The sequence below is a fragment of the Colletes latitarsis genome, chromosome 5 (genome assembly GCF_051014445.1).
Source record: "Colletes latitarsis isolate SP2378_abdomen chromosome 5, iyColLati1, whole genome shotgun sequence".
NCBI classification, from domain to species: domain Eukaryota; kingdom Metazoa; phylum Arthropoda; class Insecta; order Hymenoptera; family Colletidae; genus Colletes; species Colletes latitarsis.
Window position 1 is genome coordinate 38,588,263 of NC_135138.1, and position 21,769 is coordinate 38,610,031.

General features: G+C 36.9%; 1 protein-coding gene and 1 long non-coding RNA gene across 8 annotated transcripts; one reads left to right on the forward strand and one right to left on the reverse strand.

Annotated features, from left to right (window-relative positions):
• The first annotated feature begins 1,162 nt into the window (after positions 1–1,162).
• On the forward strand, positions 1,163–20,007 carry Rtnl1 (reticulon). Of its 6 annotated transcripts, none has more exons than XM_076765933.1 (6): positions 1,164–2,334; positions 8,408–8,443; positions 14,487–14,694; positions 14,815–15,023; positions 15,462–15,567; positions 16,095–20,007. In XM_076765933.1, exons 1-6 carry the CDS (start codon positions 1,575–1,577, stop codon positions 16,144–16,146), a joined length of 1,371 nt encoding a protein of 456 aa, XP_076622048.1. In that variant the 5' UTR covers positions 1,164–1,574; the 3' UTR covers positions 16,147–20,007. The 6 variants fall into 6 exon arrangements, with proteins under 6 accessions (XP_076622049.1, XP_076622048.1, XP_076622051.1 ...); XM_076765935.1 differs by lacking the exon at positions 1,164–2,334 and adding an exon at positions 4,461–4,904; XM_076765934.1 differs by lacking the exon at positions 8,408–8,443 and having other exon boundaries at positions 1,163–2,334.
• LOC143342244 (uncharacterized) lies at positions 10,483–11,124 on the reverse strand. 2 transcript variants are annotated; one of them, XR_013079758.1, is made up of 3 exons: positions 10,984–11,124; positions 10,810–10,915; positions 10,483–10,622 (listed from the first exon to the last, which is right to left on the reverse strand). It is a non-coding gene; the product is annotated as an uncharacterized LOC143342244 (long non-coding RNA). The 2 variants fall into 2 exon arrangements; XR_013079759.1 differs by having other exon boundaries at positions 10,506–10,622; positions 10,771–10,915.
• Positions 20,008–21,769: the final 1,762 nt, after the last annotated feature.

A 21,769-nucleotide genomic window follows, 5' to 3' on the forward strand; every position in this document is an offset into this window, starting at 1 on the left:
GATACCGGCTTTGACATGCGCATTGACTAACCTATGTATACGTTTCGCTTGTGTGTATATACGTGTAAACCCGCAACAACTTATAGGTGCGCAAATGACATACCTGTACACACTTCCATTGTTTACAAGTACATATTTTTTTAATTTTTGAGAATATAATATTTATAAAAAGTATCGATTAGACAAGGGAATTAACTTTCACCGTTTATAGCATTAGAGAATAGAATTTAAATACAAAATTATAAATCGAGGAACACTTAACATTGTTACGAGTATTGCAAAATTTGCCATTTAAAAAGAAACATCTTGTTTCATATTTTATTGCAGTATCACATGCAATGGAGATACTTTCGTTGGTAACGTTAACTGCCCCACCCTGTGTATTAATGAAAATTGAAGAGACGTATCGATTAGGGAAGGAGAATAATTAATACAAGTGAAACCGTATTTGTACAATAGAGTATTATTAAACGCTAGTTCTAAACGCGTAACTAAATATTTTAAAGAATCGTGTCTACGTATGAGCTTTGAAACTAATACACAAAGGATTATTATTCATTATTGTTCATTATTCTCCTTGTTAGTTTCTTTTTCGATATCTATTATACGCACCCTAGTTAATATTTTATTAATTAATAATGCGTAATAAGTATGACACATCTACGAGTATCATGAGTATCATTCTCACCTAACCTTTCCAATGTGACTCATTGTCTTAAACTCCTGCGACTCCCTCTAGCATCCTCAGCAAGTAGTGGGAGAATGTAGCTTGATTCTCATTGGTCGCAAGTCAGGAACGGTTGATATTCATCAGACCCCGGGTGTTTTGTTCCATAAAATATCTCACTTCGGTATAACGTTTACAGATATTCCTGCTGCATATTTTAAATTTAATATAAATGGAAATAATAAATATGTTAAATAAATAGTTTTGTCTATTCCTAAAAAGGACTTGAATTTTACGTCGAAGAGTGTTCGGCATTGTTTCACACCTTTTACTTTAGTAAAAATATGTTCGGTTCGCATAAATATGTAAATGCATAAATTGAATGAAAAATTTGTTTAATGTATTATTTACTGCCCATTACGAATACGTTCCTGGCACAAGTAGTAATGGTGGGGAAGAGCCCTCTCACGTCACCCTACGAGATATTCTGTCACGGAACGTGCTTCAGAATCCACCCGTCGATGAGTGAACGTTAAACCGGTTTTTATTTTCTCGACGTCTGTAGCTTATTTATTAACGCATGAATAAAATATTGTGCGTCGTTTAATAGTAAGTAAAAAGAGAAATTGCCAAATCAAGTCTAACGAACCTTTAGTTTTGAAATATTCGAAAAAGTGAAACTGCATGAACAAGTGATCGAAATAGAGTGAAACGTCAACATCGCCATCGCAAAAAGAACTCTCGCAAACTGCTTCAGTTATCGAATATTATAGAAATACAAGAAAGGTTGTAAGAAAGTTTTATCTGGAAATCAAATAAAAGTAAACTTAATAGGAAATAGTGAAAGAGTCCTAAAAGGAAAGTTGAATTCTATGACAGGATAATCGTCTCCTCGCGTGTAGCAAAGATGGCCGAATTGAAGGAGCAGCCAATCAGAAGAGAGCACGATTCGATGGACGACTTTGAGCACCTCGAACACGTCCAGGATGGACAGTCGAGCCACCTTGAAGCTTACACTGATAAAGTACAAGGAAATCTAGAACAGAACCTGGACATGGAAAAGGACATGATTAATTTTTCTCTAAATCAGTCGGCGATAGAATCCGAAGATTCCAGAAAAGCTACATTGTTACTGTTAGACTCAGAGAAAGGTAAATTGCCCGAAAGTAGTAACTTTGAGGTTAAATCGAAGGAACGGGAACCTGATTTGTTAACGGGTAACATAGAGGACCGATCGGAAATTATGAGTATGCAATCAACTATTAAAAAGGAAGAAGAAAAGCAGGAAGCTGTAGAAAAGAAGGGAGAAATGATTAAGGATTCCAAAATTCTAGATTTCAAACCTGAAACAGTTTCTTCCGGGAACGATTTATGGAAAAATATGGAGAATCCGCAGCCTGTTTTGCAGGAGACTCAACCCGTTTCGGAAAAGCCACAGTCTATTTCGAAAGAAGAGAAAAAAATAGAAAGTGCGAGTGATCAGTTTGTCGATACGGAAAGTAAAGAACGAATCAGTGCGCCAGAAACCGGGGAATCTGACTTCGAATCAGAAGCAGAAGCGTCACCGGCGAAATGTTTTAAGCCGGTAAAACAGGAAGCAAGACGGGAAAGAGTAGTGGAGGATGTGGAAATCGCGCCAAAAGAGATATTCTGCAGTATGGGAATCGGTGAGTACAGCTGTCAACATTTTTTAAGTTGAAAAAATGTGCATTCGAAAGGATGCGTTACAGTAAAACTAAAAATTTCATCAAATTAACATCGTACTACATATTCACATTGCTTGACTTTAAACAATAGTAATATATGTATTTACATTTGTTTAATTTAAGAATATTCCTTCGTCATTAACACTTTGGCGACGTTTTTATTAACGACCTTTACAATCTCGAAAGCAGAAACGATTAGTACGAAATGTTAATTAATTTAGCATCTTCGTACGAAGTGAACCACACTTCCGCTTGGCTACAGCGTCACTGCTTTTCTGAGCCGTAACGACGTAATTATTTATTCCAGACGTGTCGCACTTCTTTCCACGACGTTTTATCCTCCCATTGAATTAATCAAAAATTAATCCACAAAGAATGTATATGTATATGGGACGCAATTTTTATGATGTTCCGGTATAGTTTCTCGAATTGTTTACGATCTGACAGAGTAAACATAACTAAGAAATGATACAAGGTTTCGAAATGAAAGTACCGTAACTGCGTAATTTTTGGATATCAGTAACGTTTAAATAACGTTCAGAATAAATAAGATTTCGTTGATATTTTATATGAAGCAAGCATTCGTTATCAAATTTGGATTGTTAATTTTTCCGTTGTGCCATGAGTACGGTACAAGTAATTGTTCCTAGAAATTTATACCGTTATGTGTACATATACATATGTACATGTATATACGATCAGTAACGGTAACTGAAAATGTTACGTTCGAACCTTAATGAATTCCCGTTACGTTGATCGCGAGTTAACACCTTATTAGATTAAACTTAAAGCTTAGTCGACAATTATAAAGATCATCGTAACATCACGGTTTTGGTCTTTCGCAGTCTACTAAATAGCATACTAAATAATTTACAGTTTTGTCCAAGACAGATTCATTCTCATTTTTCATAAAAATCATTTCTATTGCGTAATTATGAGATAAATATTTGTAATGCAAAAATGAATAATCCATATATCATAGAAATAAGATAAATGTCGACGTTGTTAGGGAACAACAGTATTGTTGAAAAGAGTTAGTCAATTGATAATTTAGGTAGTTGAAAGTTTGAATTGCAAGATGTTGCAAGAATGTTGCACCATAAAAGAGACTGTTACATTTTGCGTATGGTTTCCACGGTGAGTCGAAGTCACCCGTATCTTCTCTTTATATTGATCCACACCGGGGATACCTTACGACCTCTTTTGGTTGAACCAATAGGAACATCCAGACCATGGGAAAATAGAGCTACAATAAAAAAATTTCTTACTACTCAAACAGACCAGTTTACGATTATTTATATTTTCTTTGTTAAACGCACATGCTTTGAATATCGGGTAACTTATTTGATACTTGGTTATAGCGTATTTGTAAGCCCTATACATACATACATACATAATTGCCGTGTAAAGGTAGAAAATTGTTGAAATCAAAGTTTCCTGTTAAGAATCATCTACTTCTGAACAGTTTCTCGCCGAGGCAGTGCTGTTTCGTTCTCCGTAGAGATATTTTTGTACATGATTTCAAAACGAAAAATTTCGCAGTCTGATTCATGAATTATTTCCGATCACAGCAGATCGCGTCGCTTCTTTTCTACCAATTCTTTGTGTAGGTAGACAAAGAGACAAAATAACAGAGGTAAAATGTAAAATTGTTCACTTGAACCAAAATTTTAGCTTCATTTAAATTGTTTCTTATTTGAATCGTTTCGTTTAAGGTTATTATCGGCTACGTATCGTAATATTCTTGCATCTGCGAAATATTAAGAAAACATATTAATTGTTAACTGTGTACTTATTTTGAGTAATTGTTATACCGAATAAAGTCCTTTAGCATCGTAGGCTTTTCGTACCTTATGCATTAGGTGTACCTTTTTTCGTTACACCTTAAATTTACGCCATCTAACAACATACACCAAGACTTTACCGTTCGTCGTCGTTGGTAAGCACGCCATCTGGCGTTCTTCAAACGAACTAACTTCACTTTACTAGAAGCCGTATCGCCTCCCAGAGCGGTGCGATCCAATAGCAGCGTGAAGTAGTGGGGGGATATCTGGAACTGTCCACGGGTCGATAATAGTTGTGTCAGTTCTCTTCTCGTCTCGAACATTGGAGTGTCGTTGGGTGGTACGCAATCAAATTACGCGAAAAGTTGTTTGATTTGGAGTCGTACGATAATCGTTTGATGAGCAAAGCGGAATCAACGATCGAGATTAAAGAAAGAAAAGTGTGCAATAGTAAAAATAAGTCGGTGAAAAAAGAGGGTAAAGGTGAAAAGAAGTCGAGAAGAAACGAGTGTTCCCTTGAAAAGTGCGCCGTTCGCGCTGTCGGCTCGGACTGTTGAAGCAGTGTTCGAATGCGATTCGTCGTCCTTGGTTCGATCGAGACGCAAGGTTAGGTGAAAATGGAAGCGGAGCCGGTATGCCCTGTGAATTTTCCAGCTCAGGAAAAGGACGACGCTGGTGCGGTATGCAAGAAACCGTGCTGCGGTGTAGCCAATGGCAATCCTTGTTTCTGGAATATTCTTGATCCGTGTATGTTCATGTTTTATCATTCTTTTTTAGCATTTTCATTTGACGCGAGAGTTCAACGCATTACGAGACTAGACATGGTTGCGTAGAAATTGTTGATATACATAGAGAGACGCCGATTCTCGATTGGTAGGGTTTCAAAGCCCGCACGGTACATTCTTTGAACATACAATAAACGAATATAAATTGAGAATGAATCGTCAAATTCGTCTGTACAGCATGCCTGAGTACAAGATAACTTTGTTAGGGCTGTCATTATACAGATATAGAACAAAACGCTCTTTAAAGAAACAGGAAGGAGGATCAATTTGAATAATACCGATTTAAGTGTTGTTTAGCGAAGTGCCATATAGTATATGGCAATTAGCAAGCAGTTTCTTATATTATGTAGTCGTATTATTCGTTTTGAAAAGACTCTGGCATCGTATCTAAGGAAAGTTGATGCCATTGTGCTTTGTTATAAGAGGGTCTGAAAATTCCTAGGGTTACAATGCTAATCATCCATCGTAAAGAATGTAGGGTTGCGTAAGAAAACGACCGTGCAGGGTAAATTTTGGACAAATTATACTAATAATATTCACAAATAATTTTCCATATATTTATTAAACATATGTAAATCCACATACTTTTATAATAAATGTGTAAAAGTTATTCCAGTAACGTGTCGGGAACATAAAACTTGTTACTACGTACCGATATCGTATCTGTTGACTTTATCTTGAATAGGTTACCTTGAATTTCTTAAAAATATAATTTTCCACAATGGAGAATCTTTCATAATAACTATAAATTCACTCAGAAATTGACTACTTATCTAGATTGTCGGCCATAAAATTTTATCTCTTGAAATAACAAACACCGTAGCCAAAATTTTCGGTAGCTTATCGAATCTATTAATATACACTTATCAGTTTCCTAAAAAAATTAGGATAAAGTTAAATATATGTATAACATTCTTAAAATCTCGTAAAATTGTACTAAGAAGCAATTTGATTTGTCAAAAATGAATTTTGTTGAAACAAGCTTTGAATGTTAAAAATCTAGTCTGTGATTATCGTACGAACATAGTATTTTTAACTAAATAATATACAACGCCGCATAGGCTCGTAACGCATTCAGCGAATTTCGTTTTTGTTATGAAATCGGTTGTACAAAGAGTATAGTTTATTTTTATCTAAAGTATTCGGCGATACAACGAGCGAAAATTTGAATAACTTTTCCTGCATATAAGAGTTAGATTTATCAGAAAACGTTTAATTATTTGTCTCCGTATCCATAGATTGTTCGCATTAAAAATGGAAAGATGAAAAGAAATAGATAATTAATGTAGCTCCGAGTGCATCGACTGTCTGACATGCGCAGTAGAAACGCGATTTGTAAGTGGGTTATTGATCGTCGAGTATCGGTTTTTATAAATATAATATTCCACACTCAGCATTGTAAATAGGAATTTTTGATCCAAAAAACAATAAGAAATCTTATCGATCGAGCATTCGACATTATTTTTTAATTATTTCGACGACTCTCAAAATTGAATATCATCGGCCTTTTTGGTACGAGATCGATGTTAGAAAAAAGTTGTGCCAATGGGCCTAGGCGTCGAATTTTTCCGTTTTCACGCAACCAACGATTATCTCTTATAGACAGATATTATATTCGATCGTGTAATATAGCTTTAATAATAATTATTATCTTTTGATTAAAATGCTCCAAACTATTTTCTGCAGTATTATCATTTTACTAATATCTATATAGATAATAGAAAGATAATGTGTAATCTTTGAATGAGTAACAAAACTGAGTAAAAAACTTCCGATCTTATTGATTAGTACCGAAAAGGTTAAATTGATACACAAATTTCGTAGACATTTAACCTTCGATGAACTCAATTCCATTTATTGCCAACTTGGAAAAATGTTATCTTTTAAAAATAATTTCAACTCTATTAAAAATGGTGTCCTCGTAGCAGGAATTGTTTATTCAGGTTTGTTTGTACGTACGAAAATTAGAGTATAGTAATATACTACGTACGATATAAAAAAAAAAAGACAATTTTATTGACAAAATCAGTTTGAATCGCAACAGTGATATATCAACAGAAATCAAGAGTATCGGTTACATAAGAAGATGACGATCGACTTTAATTACCACCGTAAACGCCATTTCAGACGCTAAATACTTTTATACTCGTTTATTATGATGGTATAGATTCTTTAGGAGGGCCAGCTTAAAATTTTGTCTTGGTTAAAATTTAAAACGATCGCATAACATGCATGCACATTTAAATACGTTTACCGGTTCGAGTCGAATACGAGGAATTTGTCGCGAAAGACTTTGAATTGCGTAACATTTATCTGAACGGAGACACACACGCGTGTCTCGAAAATTTATGTGAAAATTTCATGGATTTCTCTTGGATTTTCTATCGCGAATTTGTTAAATATTCTTATATTAGTCTTGCATTACGTATAACATATTTTTTCTCTCTCTTTTTTAACGAATAATCTTGCGAGTCATTTCGACGTTGAAAGCAATCCGATCACGTAATATCAAGACACCAAAAAAATAAATTGTTCGATAAGAAAGTATCGAGTCTGCGCTGATTATATGGTTTATCGGAATCGATAAAGACGAATCACGTGCGTAGATTTTAAGTTGATTTGTCTGGCCGAAATACAGAGGTATACATATGTATGCATAGAGATAGAAGTCGAGGTCAGGCATTGCGTAATACTTCACAGTGTGCTAATTACATCCGAGTATAATGAATCGATTTTTGTGAATCTGCTATTTAAGAACGAGCTCGGCTCATTATGTAATTATTATATTAGATTTTGATTATCATTACAACAGTGATAGGAAAAAATAGAAAGTTTGATAAATTATTTATATCTTGCCAAATAAAATAGCGATTGCGTTGAATAGAAACATATTATTGTACTCTCGTCGAATCTCGAAATTTGGCCCACGGAATATATTATTTTCTCTTGTTTGGCCTGGTAGCAAAAAAAAGTTGTGCATCGGTGAATTGAACTGTATAGTAGCAGAAGCGAATTAAAAGAGATGAAAAGTTAATCCGCCTGGAAACTTTTAACTTTAATTAGAGACTGAATGAACTGCTACACTTTTCGAGAGACAAGTCTAGATTAAATAGCACCGTGTGGTTTTCATCATTTTTTTTTGTGGTTCTTCTGGTCGTATTAGATTCTGATCTAGATCTTGTACACTGTACAGTTACATTTTAAACATACACAATTTGTTCGATATTCCTACAGACGTGTCATAGTTTTAGCAATACAATATCACTACATTATCTAATTCATTAGTCATTGATTTGATCTGTTATCGTAACGCCCTATCGTCGTTTTTCGTTATTCTTCGCAATCGGACGATCGACGATATTTTTCTTTTCTGTCATCCGCACATTTTTCGATCATTGTAGAGTAGAAGTAAACGTTAATGAAAGACGATGGGAACTAACATAATTTCGATTCTGTTGTTTACAGACGCATGGTTTAATCCCGAAAGACTGAATCCAAAAGGTAAGAGCCTCGATATCGATGTCCGTCTGCTCATTTATGTGTTCAGTCTTATATGTATATGCTTGTTATTTATTCCAGTATTTTTATTGTTTCTTTTTTAAAATCCTTTCCTTAGCATTGGTATCGAATGAGATAAAAGGACAGATTAAATTATCATATACAGGATGACCCGCTTAAACTTTACCGCAATATTTTCTAAAAACCAAATAGACAAACGTTTTCAACGAGCATCGAATGATTTTATTCTTTTACGTATGCTGTTGCCTAACGTTACTTTCGATCTATCGATAAAAAAGTGTCGTGTTTTATCTAAAAAGTATCACCGGTTCGAAAGTTTTGTACAGTAATGTATATGTATTTTGGTATTTTCATGTTGAGACAAGTTCAATGATCCATAATAGATAATTGATAGTGTCTCGTAGGCGACGCGTTCGCAGAAACGACTCTCGTACAATCATTACGATACTAAAGTCTCGTTTGATTTCCAACAGACCTTTGAACCGTCCGATGGACTCTTGTAAAAGATTAACCAGTCTATTATTAAATACGTACGCGTCATCTTGACTTACGTGCGCTCGCTTGTCGACCGAATGATGTTATCGCTAAATTATTTGGCTCGTCGATAGAATGGCTTAGTCGCGAATGTAAAAAATACCGTTTCACGCTGTTTCACGAAGAAAATTATCATGTAGGATTTTCGTAACGTCGTTCGAGGAGCAAAAACACGCCCCTGCGTGTATGAAAGAAGCCACTCGTACACAGAATGCGGTGCTTTTACCGATTGTGAGCTCGTTGAGAAAGGCGCGTGCTTGATTCCAAACTCTTTTGTGGACCAATGTGTTTTTCACGCTTGCAAGACATTAACGCTTATACACAGTGCCGAACGAAGAGTACACGAACGCTTAAATTTACAAGATAAACTTTGTTGCTTTCCATAAAGATTACAACCACGCTTTCGTTCCTTCTATTCTTACTCTAATCTGTCTAATTAATCCTATTAGCACTATAATATGTATACAAAAGTGTTTTTCCGAAAAATGCACACTCACCACCTACCTATCTCCACAATTCTCCGACCGATAAACATTGAACAACGCAAAACGATATAATGCACCGTAACACGTTCTGTTGGCTTGTTTTAAAACTTCAAGTCAACGACAAATATGAGAACTTAGCAGTAGCGAACGACTGGCTAACACGGCAGCCAGCCACCACGTTGCAGTGTTTTACAAACTGTTGGAGTTGAACGACCTGGTCATGAATTTTTTTGTCTTCTCCTCTGACATTAGTTGCACGTTTCGACTCGGCGCGTTAGTCATTCGATCCTTTGCAACGGCAGTCGCAATACGCGCCATTGCATAACGGCCTGTCTGCGGAGTTCGAAACCACTTCTTGAATCATAATTTCCTTGTCGTTCGATTGTCGCCGCGACGCAACGTTCAGTTAACTTCCTTGACGACCGCGGATAAAGCTGCAGCCGCGAATAGATGGCATTTCGCGTACCGCATACAAACTAGTTACCGATTCTTCGATAAAACGAAAAGGAACGCGACAATGTAGAGTCTAGAAAAATGTTTTTTTTTTTTTAGTCTGGCATCAATTTTATTGCAACCTAGGTATGTGTACATATATTCGAGTGGAAGGGCTCATTCATAAAAAAAAATGTATTTTTGCTACTGTACCTGACCGGTTGGAAGTTGAATGACGCGAGTAGGCGGTACACGGTTATTTGCATATCATGTTCGTGACGAGTGTTTCGCGTTGGATAACTCCGTCCAACTATCCGGTATCTTGATTGTTAGTGACACGAGTGCATCGTAGGATCGCTGTTTTGCGATTCTACTGTTTCGACCGGCGTCGGATAAATTTAAACAACGAATCAGGTACATGCATACCTTGGTCGCAAGAAGCTTTCGGGCCCTCTTTCATCGACAAGTTTTTAATCAAGTTGAATTGAAATTTAGTTTCGAGTCCCGCATTAGGCAAGCAAAAGGTCGTTCGTTGACTTGATCGACTCCTCCACTCTGAATTGATTCTGGGTTAAGTTTCCGGTATAAAGGTTGCAATATTTAACCGATAACGTCTAGCTTCAATTCCCCTGGCCAGGTAAGGTGTAAAGAATTAAAGGTTGCGATGATTTCATCGATACCACCCCAGAGTCCCTTGTCTGATCCGAGGTCTAGAAATAAACAATCGATAATGTGTTAAAGGTCTGCTTATAATATAGGACTACGTTACTAAAATTTGATTGTCGGTAACGGCAATTTTTTATCCACGCATAGAAACTATAATAATGAACGAGTCGCAGAGAAACGAAAGTGTACTACCATTCTGATTCGTATCAACTGCATCTATGTAGATGATACCTGTTGACAGCGAGCATCGTGTGTCAAAGATCGAGGCACATGCCACATTCTCTAATTCGAGACTATCGTTCGTTCTGTTTATCGATCAGCGTTCAAGGTGCTTCCACTGCAAATAGCAACTGACGGTGATTGTGCCTGAAATTTGATTTTCACAATTAGTGTCGTAATACTGACTAGAATCGGCCACTTGTGTAAGACGATCAATATTTTTCAAGGGTTCGAGTCGTATTCGAGTTGGATTCTTCCGGGATTTTATAGATTCGAAAGCGTTGGAGATTCCATCGGTAGTAGTTGCAGGAAAGCTCGAACGAGCGTGTCCCTCCCCTCCGTTGGAACGGTCGAAAATTCGTCGCGGCAGAATCCAAAAAAGCCGGAGACGATTGGCGGCCCTCGTCGACTAAATATAGCATCCAGCCGGCGCGGCGGTTCGAGCTTGGTACTCTGCCAGAAATCTCAAAGAGAACTCTCGCTTTTCCCCGAGTGGTCATCCGCAGTCCGTTCTGTAGACGAACAGCGCCCGCCGCGTCTCTGCTCGATCGTTGCCGCGGCGCGTGTTTCCTCGGTCCCTTCGATCTTCCCCGAGCGCAAACGGGGAGGAAGAACCGGAAAGCAGAAAATATGGCCATCACGAGGGAGGAACGTGAGTACGGGGAAAAGTGCAAGGGTTAATTGAGGGGAGGCCAGGGAGGAGACGCTACCACCCCGGGCGTTGACAGGCTGCCAGACGGTGCTGATCCGCGCAGACGCGTGTTACGTCAGACCACCTGGTGGGGGATTTTTCGAAAAAGTTAATGATTTTAGCGTCGAGCTCGAACTGGGTCTCTCGACTCGACACATTCGACACGGAATAGATTTAGAACGATCGAATGAATCGGGCCGACCGCGCGCTCTTTTAAAACGCGTGTCCAACCGTGAAAAAGTCGTCATTTTTATCCTATATTCTGTTACGTAACGTGTCTCGGAGTCTCGACGATAGAGCAACAAATCCCTTAACCCGGTACTGATTTTCCTCTATTCTAACAGTGCATTGTCTGGTTTCGCGATAGTTTACCTTTCGATCGAATCGAATTCTCAAAAATAGTGGTATTATTTGTAAAAATTTATTGCCAATTCTATCGGGAGATTGTTCGTTCTTGGAATTCTTCCTAGGACATCGGTGAAAGCATCGAGTTTGATAATACATTAGCATTATTTTTTCCAATGATTGTATTTTACAAAAACGCACTAAAGCTACGTTTGCGTGTCGCATTAAATAATGATAAAAACGAAAGTGTCCATTTACTATTCGATCCCCTGTATATGTATAATTTCCCACTATAGCAGAGGGACGAGTTACGAAGGGTAGATATACGTACGTGTATCAAGGGGTAGAATCATTGGCAGGTGTATTTCTGGGAATAGTAAGGGGCGCCGAGGCAACGGCCGACACTGCGACGCCGGGCGTCGCACTACCAGAGACGAGTTATTGATTTTCCACCGGCAAACCGCGCCCCGAGCGTTTCCCTCCGTCCTATTCATTTTCATACATGACACTTACGAAATACGTCTTTTATGAACCGTGTGTGTCAGTTTCAGATCTTCAAAGGTGTCCAGCTTCCGGTACGACTTTTTTTTCTCATCAAAGGCTAAACCAGGCTGAAAACTATTCCGAAATTAACACATTTTCAATCGATCGAAGAAATCTCTTTGCATCGCACTGTGTACAGTACGGTTGCAAATGTACACAATGAGCATGTCTATATTAATTGGGCTCAACTTAAATAAGAGGCATAGCAGGTTTCAAGGCTAGGTTATGCGTAAAAGACATCGATACTCACGCAATGAGATTCACCGTATACATAGATCTTGGTCGCATTTATGCGTATCGGAGGTGACTCATGTTTGTCCAGTCCTATTGCGCAGTCGATACGTACATACATATGTATATGCCATCGATTATAGTTTCTTCGTAACGCGTTCTTCGATGCTAATGCATTTATGGCGAAAAAAATAACGATGAAACGTCTCACTGGCGTCGCCTTATTTTCTTTAAATTTTTTAGACAAAGCTCCTTGAAATCATGGCTATGTACAGAAACATTGACCGTGACCGGTCGTTGGTTGAAAATTGATCGGCATTTTCGTCTAAATTGTCGAATGAAAACAACGTGTAAGCGCAAGCTTGAACGGGCACGCGAATTTCGTAAAGTTTCTTGGTCTTTGAACATTCGGCTCGTTCGATCAGGAATTGCAACAGACGACATAAATTCGTTTGGCAGAATTACGGGAGAACAGTAGCGCAAGACGTTGAAAAGGCCTTGGAAACAGTTTAATAGACCGTCCTTTTTGGATTAGAGACAAAGCCGACGGTAATGCAAAATTCGAGGATCCACCAGCTCTCTATTATTAGGGCCCCTTCAAGGCTGTTACACGAGTCGCTGCCATTAATCACTACCTCGCTGATACTTAATTAACGTCGAATATCTTGGTTATACACCTGTCCGTCAAATTTTCGATTGCCTACCTGAAAGTCTCTTAATTATTACGTTACTTAAAATAATCGAAGAATCTTTCATCTAACCATGCTTTTTCGTTGAACACGATAGGCAACCTGAATCTTTTATTGTTCTAGGCTTTAGAAAAGTCGGAATAAATTCCGAGGTACTTACCGAACACTCTAATTTAGTGTACAAATAATAGTTGAGTGAAACGTTTAGTGCTCGGTTTAGTAATTCGTGTATTCGATCTATTAGAAGCGGTCGTAGGTCGTAGCGCTCTTTCTTCCTTCCTTCCTTCCTCCATCCGTTTTGCCTGCCGGTTACTTTTGCTGGTTACTACACTAGTCTTCTGTCTCTCCCTTCCTTTTCTTTTTCAATTCCAGTTAGCTGTTCCTCCTTACTTCTCCCACTTCGCTTAGAACCCGTGTACACGTATGTCTCTCTGTAATATCACGAGGCAGCAGTTCCATGTGCAAACGAACCCTCGAAGGAGGTGGCAGTGCCCAGTGCTCCCAGCTTTCTTTGCATTCAGGCGTCGTTCTCACGGTTAATAGGTAAAGTCTGTTCAACGAGAATGGGACGTAGGAATAATTTAAGGGCCCCCGTGGAAGAGCTTCCCGAAAGAGGTCCCGGTGAGTTTACAGCTAGTCTTTATTTAATCTCGATCGGAAGGAACGATTTTCCGTCGATCTCTGGGTAACATATGGTTCGAGCACGTGGTCTCGTGCGACACTCGATGCGAACACTCGTATTTTTCTGTCGCAAATGCGTTATTGCCGTTCTAGATTTTAACGCGACGGTGCATCGTTTGTACGGTTTCTGTTATACTTGGAAGTTTTAGTAGAGAAATGTTCGTAAAAAGGAGGTCACGAAGGAGCTAGAGAAAGAATTGATTTCTCTCGAGACCTACGGAACGTGACATTCTTAGTGTCACTAATACTGGATGTTCGATTGAAAATTTTACATACGCATGACGCATATTTCAGATGCAAGCACACTTTAGGTAGCTTTAAGGGCCACCCTGTATATGACCGATACCTTGGAAATCGGTTAGAAAATTAAAATAGAAATGCCTGCTTTACCACCAAATTAGTCGATATTTGTACATTATGATAGTTAATTCGATAAGAAATAAAAATTACGATATAATGGATTGTCTTTAAACACGTACGATTACTAAGAAAATTTTCTCTGTTTGTAGTTGCAGCTTTAATCTACTGGCGTGATCCCAAAAAATCAGGCCCAGTTTTTGGGTGCATACTCGGCGTACTCCTCTCGCTGGCCTATTTCAGCTTGATTAGCGTCCTTGCTTATTTATCACTCATCGTTCTCACCGGTACCATCATCTTCAGGATCAACAAGACCATTCTTCAAGCAATCCAGAAGACCTCCGATGGCCATCCTTTCAAGTAAGTTTTTTATCTTTCAATGATAATGATAATGAACATGATTCCAACCGTTCTGTTAATCTGAAAAAGGAGAAAAAGTATCTCAGTCAAAAATAAATCATAAAATGCTTCAAATTTCAGGAAAATTTTGGAGCTGGACTTGACAGTGCCCGCTGAGAAGGTACATGAAGTTGCAGACGTGGCTGTCGCACATGCAAATGCAGCGGTCAGCGAACTTCGTAGGCTTTTCCTCGTTGAGGACTTCGTTGATTCCTTAAAGTTTGGAGTCTTACTTTGGTGTCTCACCTATGTGGGTTCTTGGTTTAATGGCATGACTCTGATAATAATCGGTAAACAATGTAACATTATTCTAAATTTATTAATGTTTTCTGGTCGAATAATAGTTGCGAGACTTAATTGTGGATGTTTCTGTAAAATAGTCGATTAAGATACTCGATGTTTGCTCGTGCCGTGTGGCGGAAATTATTTACCGCGTATATTTGTTCCCAAGGATATTAATAGGACTGATGATGGTCCCACGACAGTGCATTCGGCATCAAAAACCTACATTCGCGATTTAACGTGTCTGCGTGGTCATCGAAATATATAACGAGGTCATTGTTCTCGTTGAGCAACGTCACAGTCCTCAAACTGTCCAGAGCAAACGTTCATTCGACTCTAATAATAATAATAATCTAGAGAAATACGATAAAGTTTTGTACAAGTTTATCGCCTTATCGTTCTATTATATTACAAGTATTATACGATAGAATTGATCCTTGTTGCAGGGGTAGTTGCTCTTTTTACACTACCGAAAATCTACGAGACAAATAAGGCACAAATTGATCAGAATTTGGCCGTGGTGCGTGGCAAGATCAACGAGTTCACCGCCAAGTGAGTATAATAATTTCAAATTAGTCGAATGATAGCTTTATATCTAATCACGTTTTAATATTTTCCTTGATATATATTTTATAAATTTCTATAATTTAATTATGTATGTTGCGCCGTCTGGCATTTTAATTTCCAACCAACACATGTTTTCTAGTCAGCTACGTCTCTTCCATGAAATATTAATATAATTTCGCAACAAAGTATTTACATTTACTAGATACGGCTGATATTCATGCTCTTGATGGAGCATCGCGTCAGGCATGGGTGTTCGACACAGCATAGTCTATTAAAATAATCACTTAAATTGGTTCTACCTAAGGCAGAGGGGATTGATTGAGTGTTCACTTGCGAGCTTTCTACATCGATGTATAACTAACTAACTATACGTTGATCGGTATACAGAGTTTGCATTCCAAATTTACCTCAAATCTCAACTGATACAACGTCATTTTATCGTATTTTCTATAAATGTCGGTTAAAAAATACTAGAAAATTGTATGTTGCCGTTCGTTCGATTATTGTTTCAGAATAAAGGCCGCTATACCGCTTGGTAAGAAAGAGCCAACGAAGGAAGAATAAATTGAAGAATACACCATCACGCGGGGCCAAACAACTTGAAAGAGTTTGTTGGGCAACTGAGGAATTCACGCAGGAATGAGAAGCAGAAAATAAACACGATGCAAACGAACTGAAAAAGGATACGGAAATAAAAAGTAAAATATGATTCGGTGGAGAACGAAAGAAAAAGACAATGAGAAAATGCAGAAAATAGCATACCAGGGAATAAGAAGAGTATAAAAAAAGTTCTTAGCGTCTTAAGAATTAAATGAAAATGAAGTAATAATTTTTTTTAATTTTTGGACTTACCGCAAATGAAAGAATTATATAAGTAGCTGTAATACAAGCATTGAGAAGAAGACGTATATGTATAACAAAAAGAAAAGGCGGAGAGAATCACTGAACAGAATTTTTTTCTAAAACAGTGAACAGAAAAGCAACAAATAAATGTCAAACTAAAAACAATTTCAATAGGGCAGAAGGACAACGAAAGGATCATTAAAGTGTGTGTAGGAAAAATGTCTTTTCTTAATATTTAAACAATGGCAGTTGGATTTCATTGTCCGGCTATATCGTAACGCGAATTTTCCTTTTTCCGGATCTGCACAGTGTCCCTGTTGATGGAAATAAACGAAAACAAGTACCGTTTAGCGATTATGTTAATAATTCGTTGCGACATGAAAGGTGGTGAGAGTCCTTTGGTGTGCTCTACACAAAACCTACGAACGGTGCAATGCGTGTGTGTCTCTTAGGGGTTTCCCGGTTTTTCTACCCTTTTTTGTTTTTCCTCGCACTCTCCTACACCAGTCCAAACTGATTTTTCATCTTCAGACGTAGGATGATATGCAGCCCCATTAAAATCAATGATCGTTTTTTTTTTTTTTAAATTTGTTCATTTCATAGTAGGCATACATAAATCAAACAATTTTCTGGTAGAGAAATTACAAAGTTGTTTTCTTTCTTAGTCCTTAATAAATTTACTTTTTTTATTTATAGTTTTTAGCAGTTGTAAAATGAATTTAACAATATTTTTAGAATAGCGAAAAATAATTTTTAAAGTAAAATATTGTTACACGATCGCATTCAATTGTTACAAATGAAATAATACAGATAGCTTGAAAAGGAATGGATATAGATTATTTTTCGTTTTAAAAGCTTTGGATAATTTTGTTATGGAAAAGTGGTTTAAAATAATTTTTTACTTGAAATTCAGTTTAGTTTCAAGTATTTTAAGACGTTTCGTTTATCAAAGAAGAACATTATAACCGGGCAAGATTATTAAACCTATTGGATAATACTTATACTATGTATTATCACAATAAGCATTACGAAACGTTGAATTTACGTAGGCTCTCTTGTGCTTTGATTCCATTTAAGATACATAATTGTGTGAAATTCAGTTGTTTTTTTTCTCGATATGTCATTTTAGGCCAGTTTTCTAAATTTTTGTTGTTAGATAGTACTTTTAACTTTTTCAGATGTATGTAAATATGCGTCCTATTTTTTTTATTTGTTTGTACTTTAAGAAATGATTAAACTAAATTCAGATTCCTTTAATAAAAAAGATCATCCAAAAAATCTATTTAAAAAACTTAATTCGGAACGGTGAAAATTTATAACAAATAATCTCTCTGCGCCAGCATAGGTACAGTTAGATAACATATTAATTTAATTGATAATTATCTTTTTAAGCTTTTTAAGCTTTTCAAGCGTTTTTATTCCTATTATATTTGGTATCTCTAAAATTTATACGAAACGCGTTGTCATAGTTAAATATATATACGATTAATTTTGTTTATCTGTAGTAAAGAACGTTTTCTATTAAGAAAACATATTATTAAGAAATAAGACTTGATTGAAAAACGTAGATTATATAGTTTTAACAATTGTTCAGTCAAAAACCTCTCGCTCTTTTTTCTAATATTAAATGTTTTATACAAACACGTAAGCAGAAGGTAAACAGTTAACAGTAATAATCAAAGTTGATATTAAAACCATTGACAGTAGTAATATCGAATTATGATAATTACAGTAGTTAATTTTTACTTTGCGCATATTCATTGCCTTAAAAATAAAAATTCTGCGTTGTGTGAAAGGGAAGAGTGCATGTGTGTGTATGCATGTGAGAGTGAAACCAAGAAAGGGATGGTGTGACAGAGAGAGAGAGACTGAAGTTTGAAAAGTTTATTACCGATTGTTAACGATGTTGCGAATGTTGCACATTCATCTTGAATATTATTTTTTAAACGACACTATAAATGCTAATACATAGGTATTATTCAATGAAATCTGATTTGATTTATGTCATACTTAAGATTTAAGACTTTTATGAAACGTACAGATAGAACGCTTATAAATTTTTAATTTATTGTATTCATGGTTAATTAAGGATTGATAGTTTTTTTTTAATATTAAATTTGAAATTTATTTCTCCAAAATAAAGTCGTCTTTATTAGATTAAATGTTGGTTAGCTGTCAATTAATAGCTGCAAAACATTTGCTTACTTTACAGTTTATTGTGTTATGGAGTTAAATTCTATCTCGTTGATCGATGAACAGAGTATACGTTATTGTTTTGGGGAAATTTTAATTTCGCTTATAAAGAAACATCCTCAAGAACATTGTTCCTAAATTTTTCTCGTAATATATTATGTTTTATCGTGAATTTAAAAACACGCGTTTGTGTTTCTTGCTAATTAAAACTATTTCTTGTTGATACAAATGTTATTCGATCGGCATAGTCATTCTTTATTGTACAGTTTTATCGGCCGTGAGAGATATACTTTCTAAACAACAGATTTATATGCGATAGTTTTTCTTAGTACAAACAAGTTGCAAAGATCTGCATACATCTGACGAATCTTTAATAATTATTTTAATAGAAAATTGATCGTTTAGTTTGTACCTTGAATGAATGTTTTTAAATTCATCGATCTACTCTTGCAACAGCGAAATATTGTTGAAACATTACTTTCAGTAATAACACAATTTCGTCGGACGAACGATGAAAAAATTTTTTGAAAATTAAACCGATCGAGCACGTTAGTGGGTCTGCATAATAATCGATCCCTTAATCATCAACCATTAACAATTCTTCAGAGAGAATGATTGCGACAAGTGTGTACGCGCGCGCGTGTGAATAAAAAATATGACGCCGTCTGTTTTTTCTTCGGCGGTCTCGAAGATTTTTTTTCTTCGATTAATGCAATTATCGCTATCACATTACTAAGTGTAACTATATGGTTAAACATTACGATGGAAAGTTGTTGGCTGAATTACAAGTTTTTATTACAATAATATCGTTCCAAGTAAATCAATGTTGGTACTGAAATTCCGTTAGAATTTTTTAAATCGTGTTGCATCGTAAAACATCAATGTATTTAATCAGCAAATTTGAAAGTCTCCAATCTTTTAACCTAATTTTTATACAACGTGATTTGAAACAGAGCTTTTTAGAACTTTGAAATCTTCCATAAAAAAAGACGAACGATGTCGCTTAAAAGATATTATACATTCTTATAATACACGTTTCAAAATGCTCTGCATAATTTGCGGTGTATTTCCAAAAATTGAATGCTTTTAAATTACTTTTAACCGGCGTAAAAAGTGTATTCGCATCTCTTTTCTGCGACGACACGATTTAACAGGATCTCAATGAAATTTTGTCGGATGCCAATCGTCGTTCTTTACTTCAAAATATGGCGTCCGAAAAGAGACAACAATGATAGGAAAAAATGCGAGTAAAATGGCTAAAGACACTGAAGAGGAAGTCTCTTTCAGAATGCGACTTGTAATACGCGTATCGCTTATTGACGTTTTCATTACTGCATCTGCATCCGCACGATTAATTTATAAATAAATTATATTAAATAAGACACTGAACCGACGATTTCTCTTTTTTCGTTCCTATAATTTATTCGAAGTCGAACAAGTCGTATCACACGTAGAAGTTTCCCAAGTAATACTATCCAGAATGAAAATAGAACACAGAAAACTCGTACACCAACACTTAATCGATAGAAAAGAACTTCCAACATGCAAACTCAACAAAATTCCATTGACCGTAATCACATTATCTTTCACTGTGGGAAATATGTACTCGTCACAAAGGCAATAATACAATTTAAAATCCACCTTGCAGGACAACACAAAGGACGCATATGTATCTACATAGAATCTACTACATAGCTAAAGCATATAGGGCTGTATAATAAACTCCAAACCGTTTAACTTTTTTTTATATTGTCGTTAACAACCCAATTAGTGGTCGATGCGATATTAAATAACAGATATAAAACAAAGAATTTTACCTGAGGCCTCATATTTTTCAATTAAAATACTGAACATCGTTCGAAAAATCCATCTATTGTTTGGTCACAGCATAAGTTTTAAATAAAATAATACGGTATTATGAAGTTGTACCACAGACAAAGTATACAAGTAGACTTTACACCTGATGGACTTTCGTGGCCCAATCTTACTGCCATACCGACCTGAAAATTCGGAGGTGACTTTAGCGTCCTCTTCTCATGGGTGGCGGTCAGTTGAGAAACTATTTGCTGAATTATCATTGATGGGCTGACAGCTGTAGTGTCGTTGGTAACTAAGTCTGATGGTAATGTTGCAAACGACACGAAAATGGTAATGGGGTTTCGAGACCCCATATAAAAGGGGCCGAAAAAATACATTGGGTGAAAGATCCACTCGTATACCTCGTCTCTGATAATACTCTAGAATCTTTGATGAATCAAAACTAATCTAGCGAAGAAGCTTTATATTTATGATGATCTATGCAAAGCGGATCGCAGCCAATTTGCTAATATTATTTAGTTTTTAATTAATAATTGGATTACCCAACCAAGAGTGATACGATTAACACCCGACAACTACCCTCCAACGATCGTTGGTCGAAGGAGATCTGCCTAACATAATGGTTAACCAAACACCTGCCTAACTATAAATCTAAATTCGTTTATTATATCAAGAAACAATTGGAAATTCGCAGCCATTAGCTCGGCGTTACCCACGATAGAAAAGCTTTTTTATCGTGGGTAACACCGATTACCAGGTCTCACCACGTGGAGGTTGCTGCGAGTGGAGACCCGAAGGGAGATAGATGGAATCCAAGTTCCATCGATCTCCCTTTTACATCCTTAGAAGCTAAATTACTAAACTAGAGAGATAGAAGGAAGCAATGTTCCTTCGATCTTCTAGTTTAGTCGTGCCAAGTAATTATTTCGTTTGAAAAGGGATGAAGGTAAATCGAGGGAGACGCGACGCGACGCGATACGACGCGATGCACCATGCAATGGTGCAAGGAACGAAATACGCGACACCCGAACCGAGTAACTGGTCAAAAGGGTCAGCTCCGTTGCCTCTTGGCAAGTCCGATCGAAGGGGAAGGGAATCGACGCACCCGACACAGAGGTTCCCCATTTCTCCCACGCATCCTGTTGGGAGCCAACTGGACCCAACTCGGGATGTCTGACAAAGAGAGGGAGCGTGTGTCGGGGCTACCGCAGACAGGAACAGTCCCTGATCCCCTCTGCGGCCGAAATACTCTTTCCCTTGGATCGTCTCGCCAGAGGACGGCAACTGACCCTTCGGACGAGCTAAACGGCCGATCACTTGCTTTCTACATCGA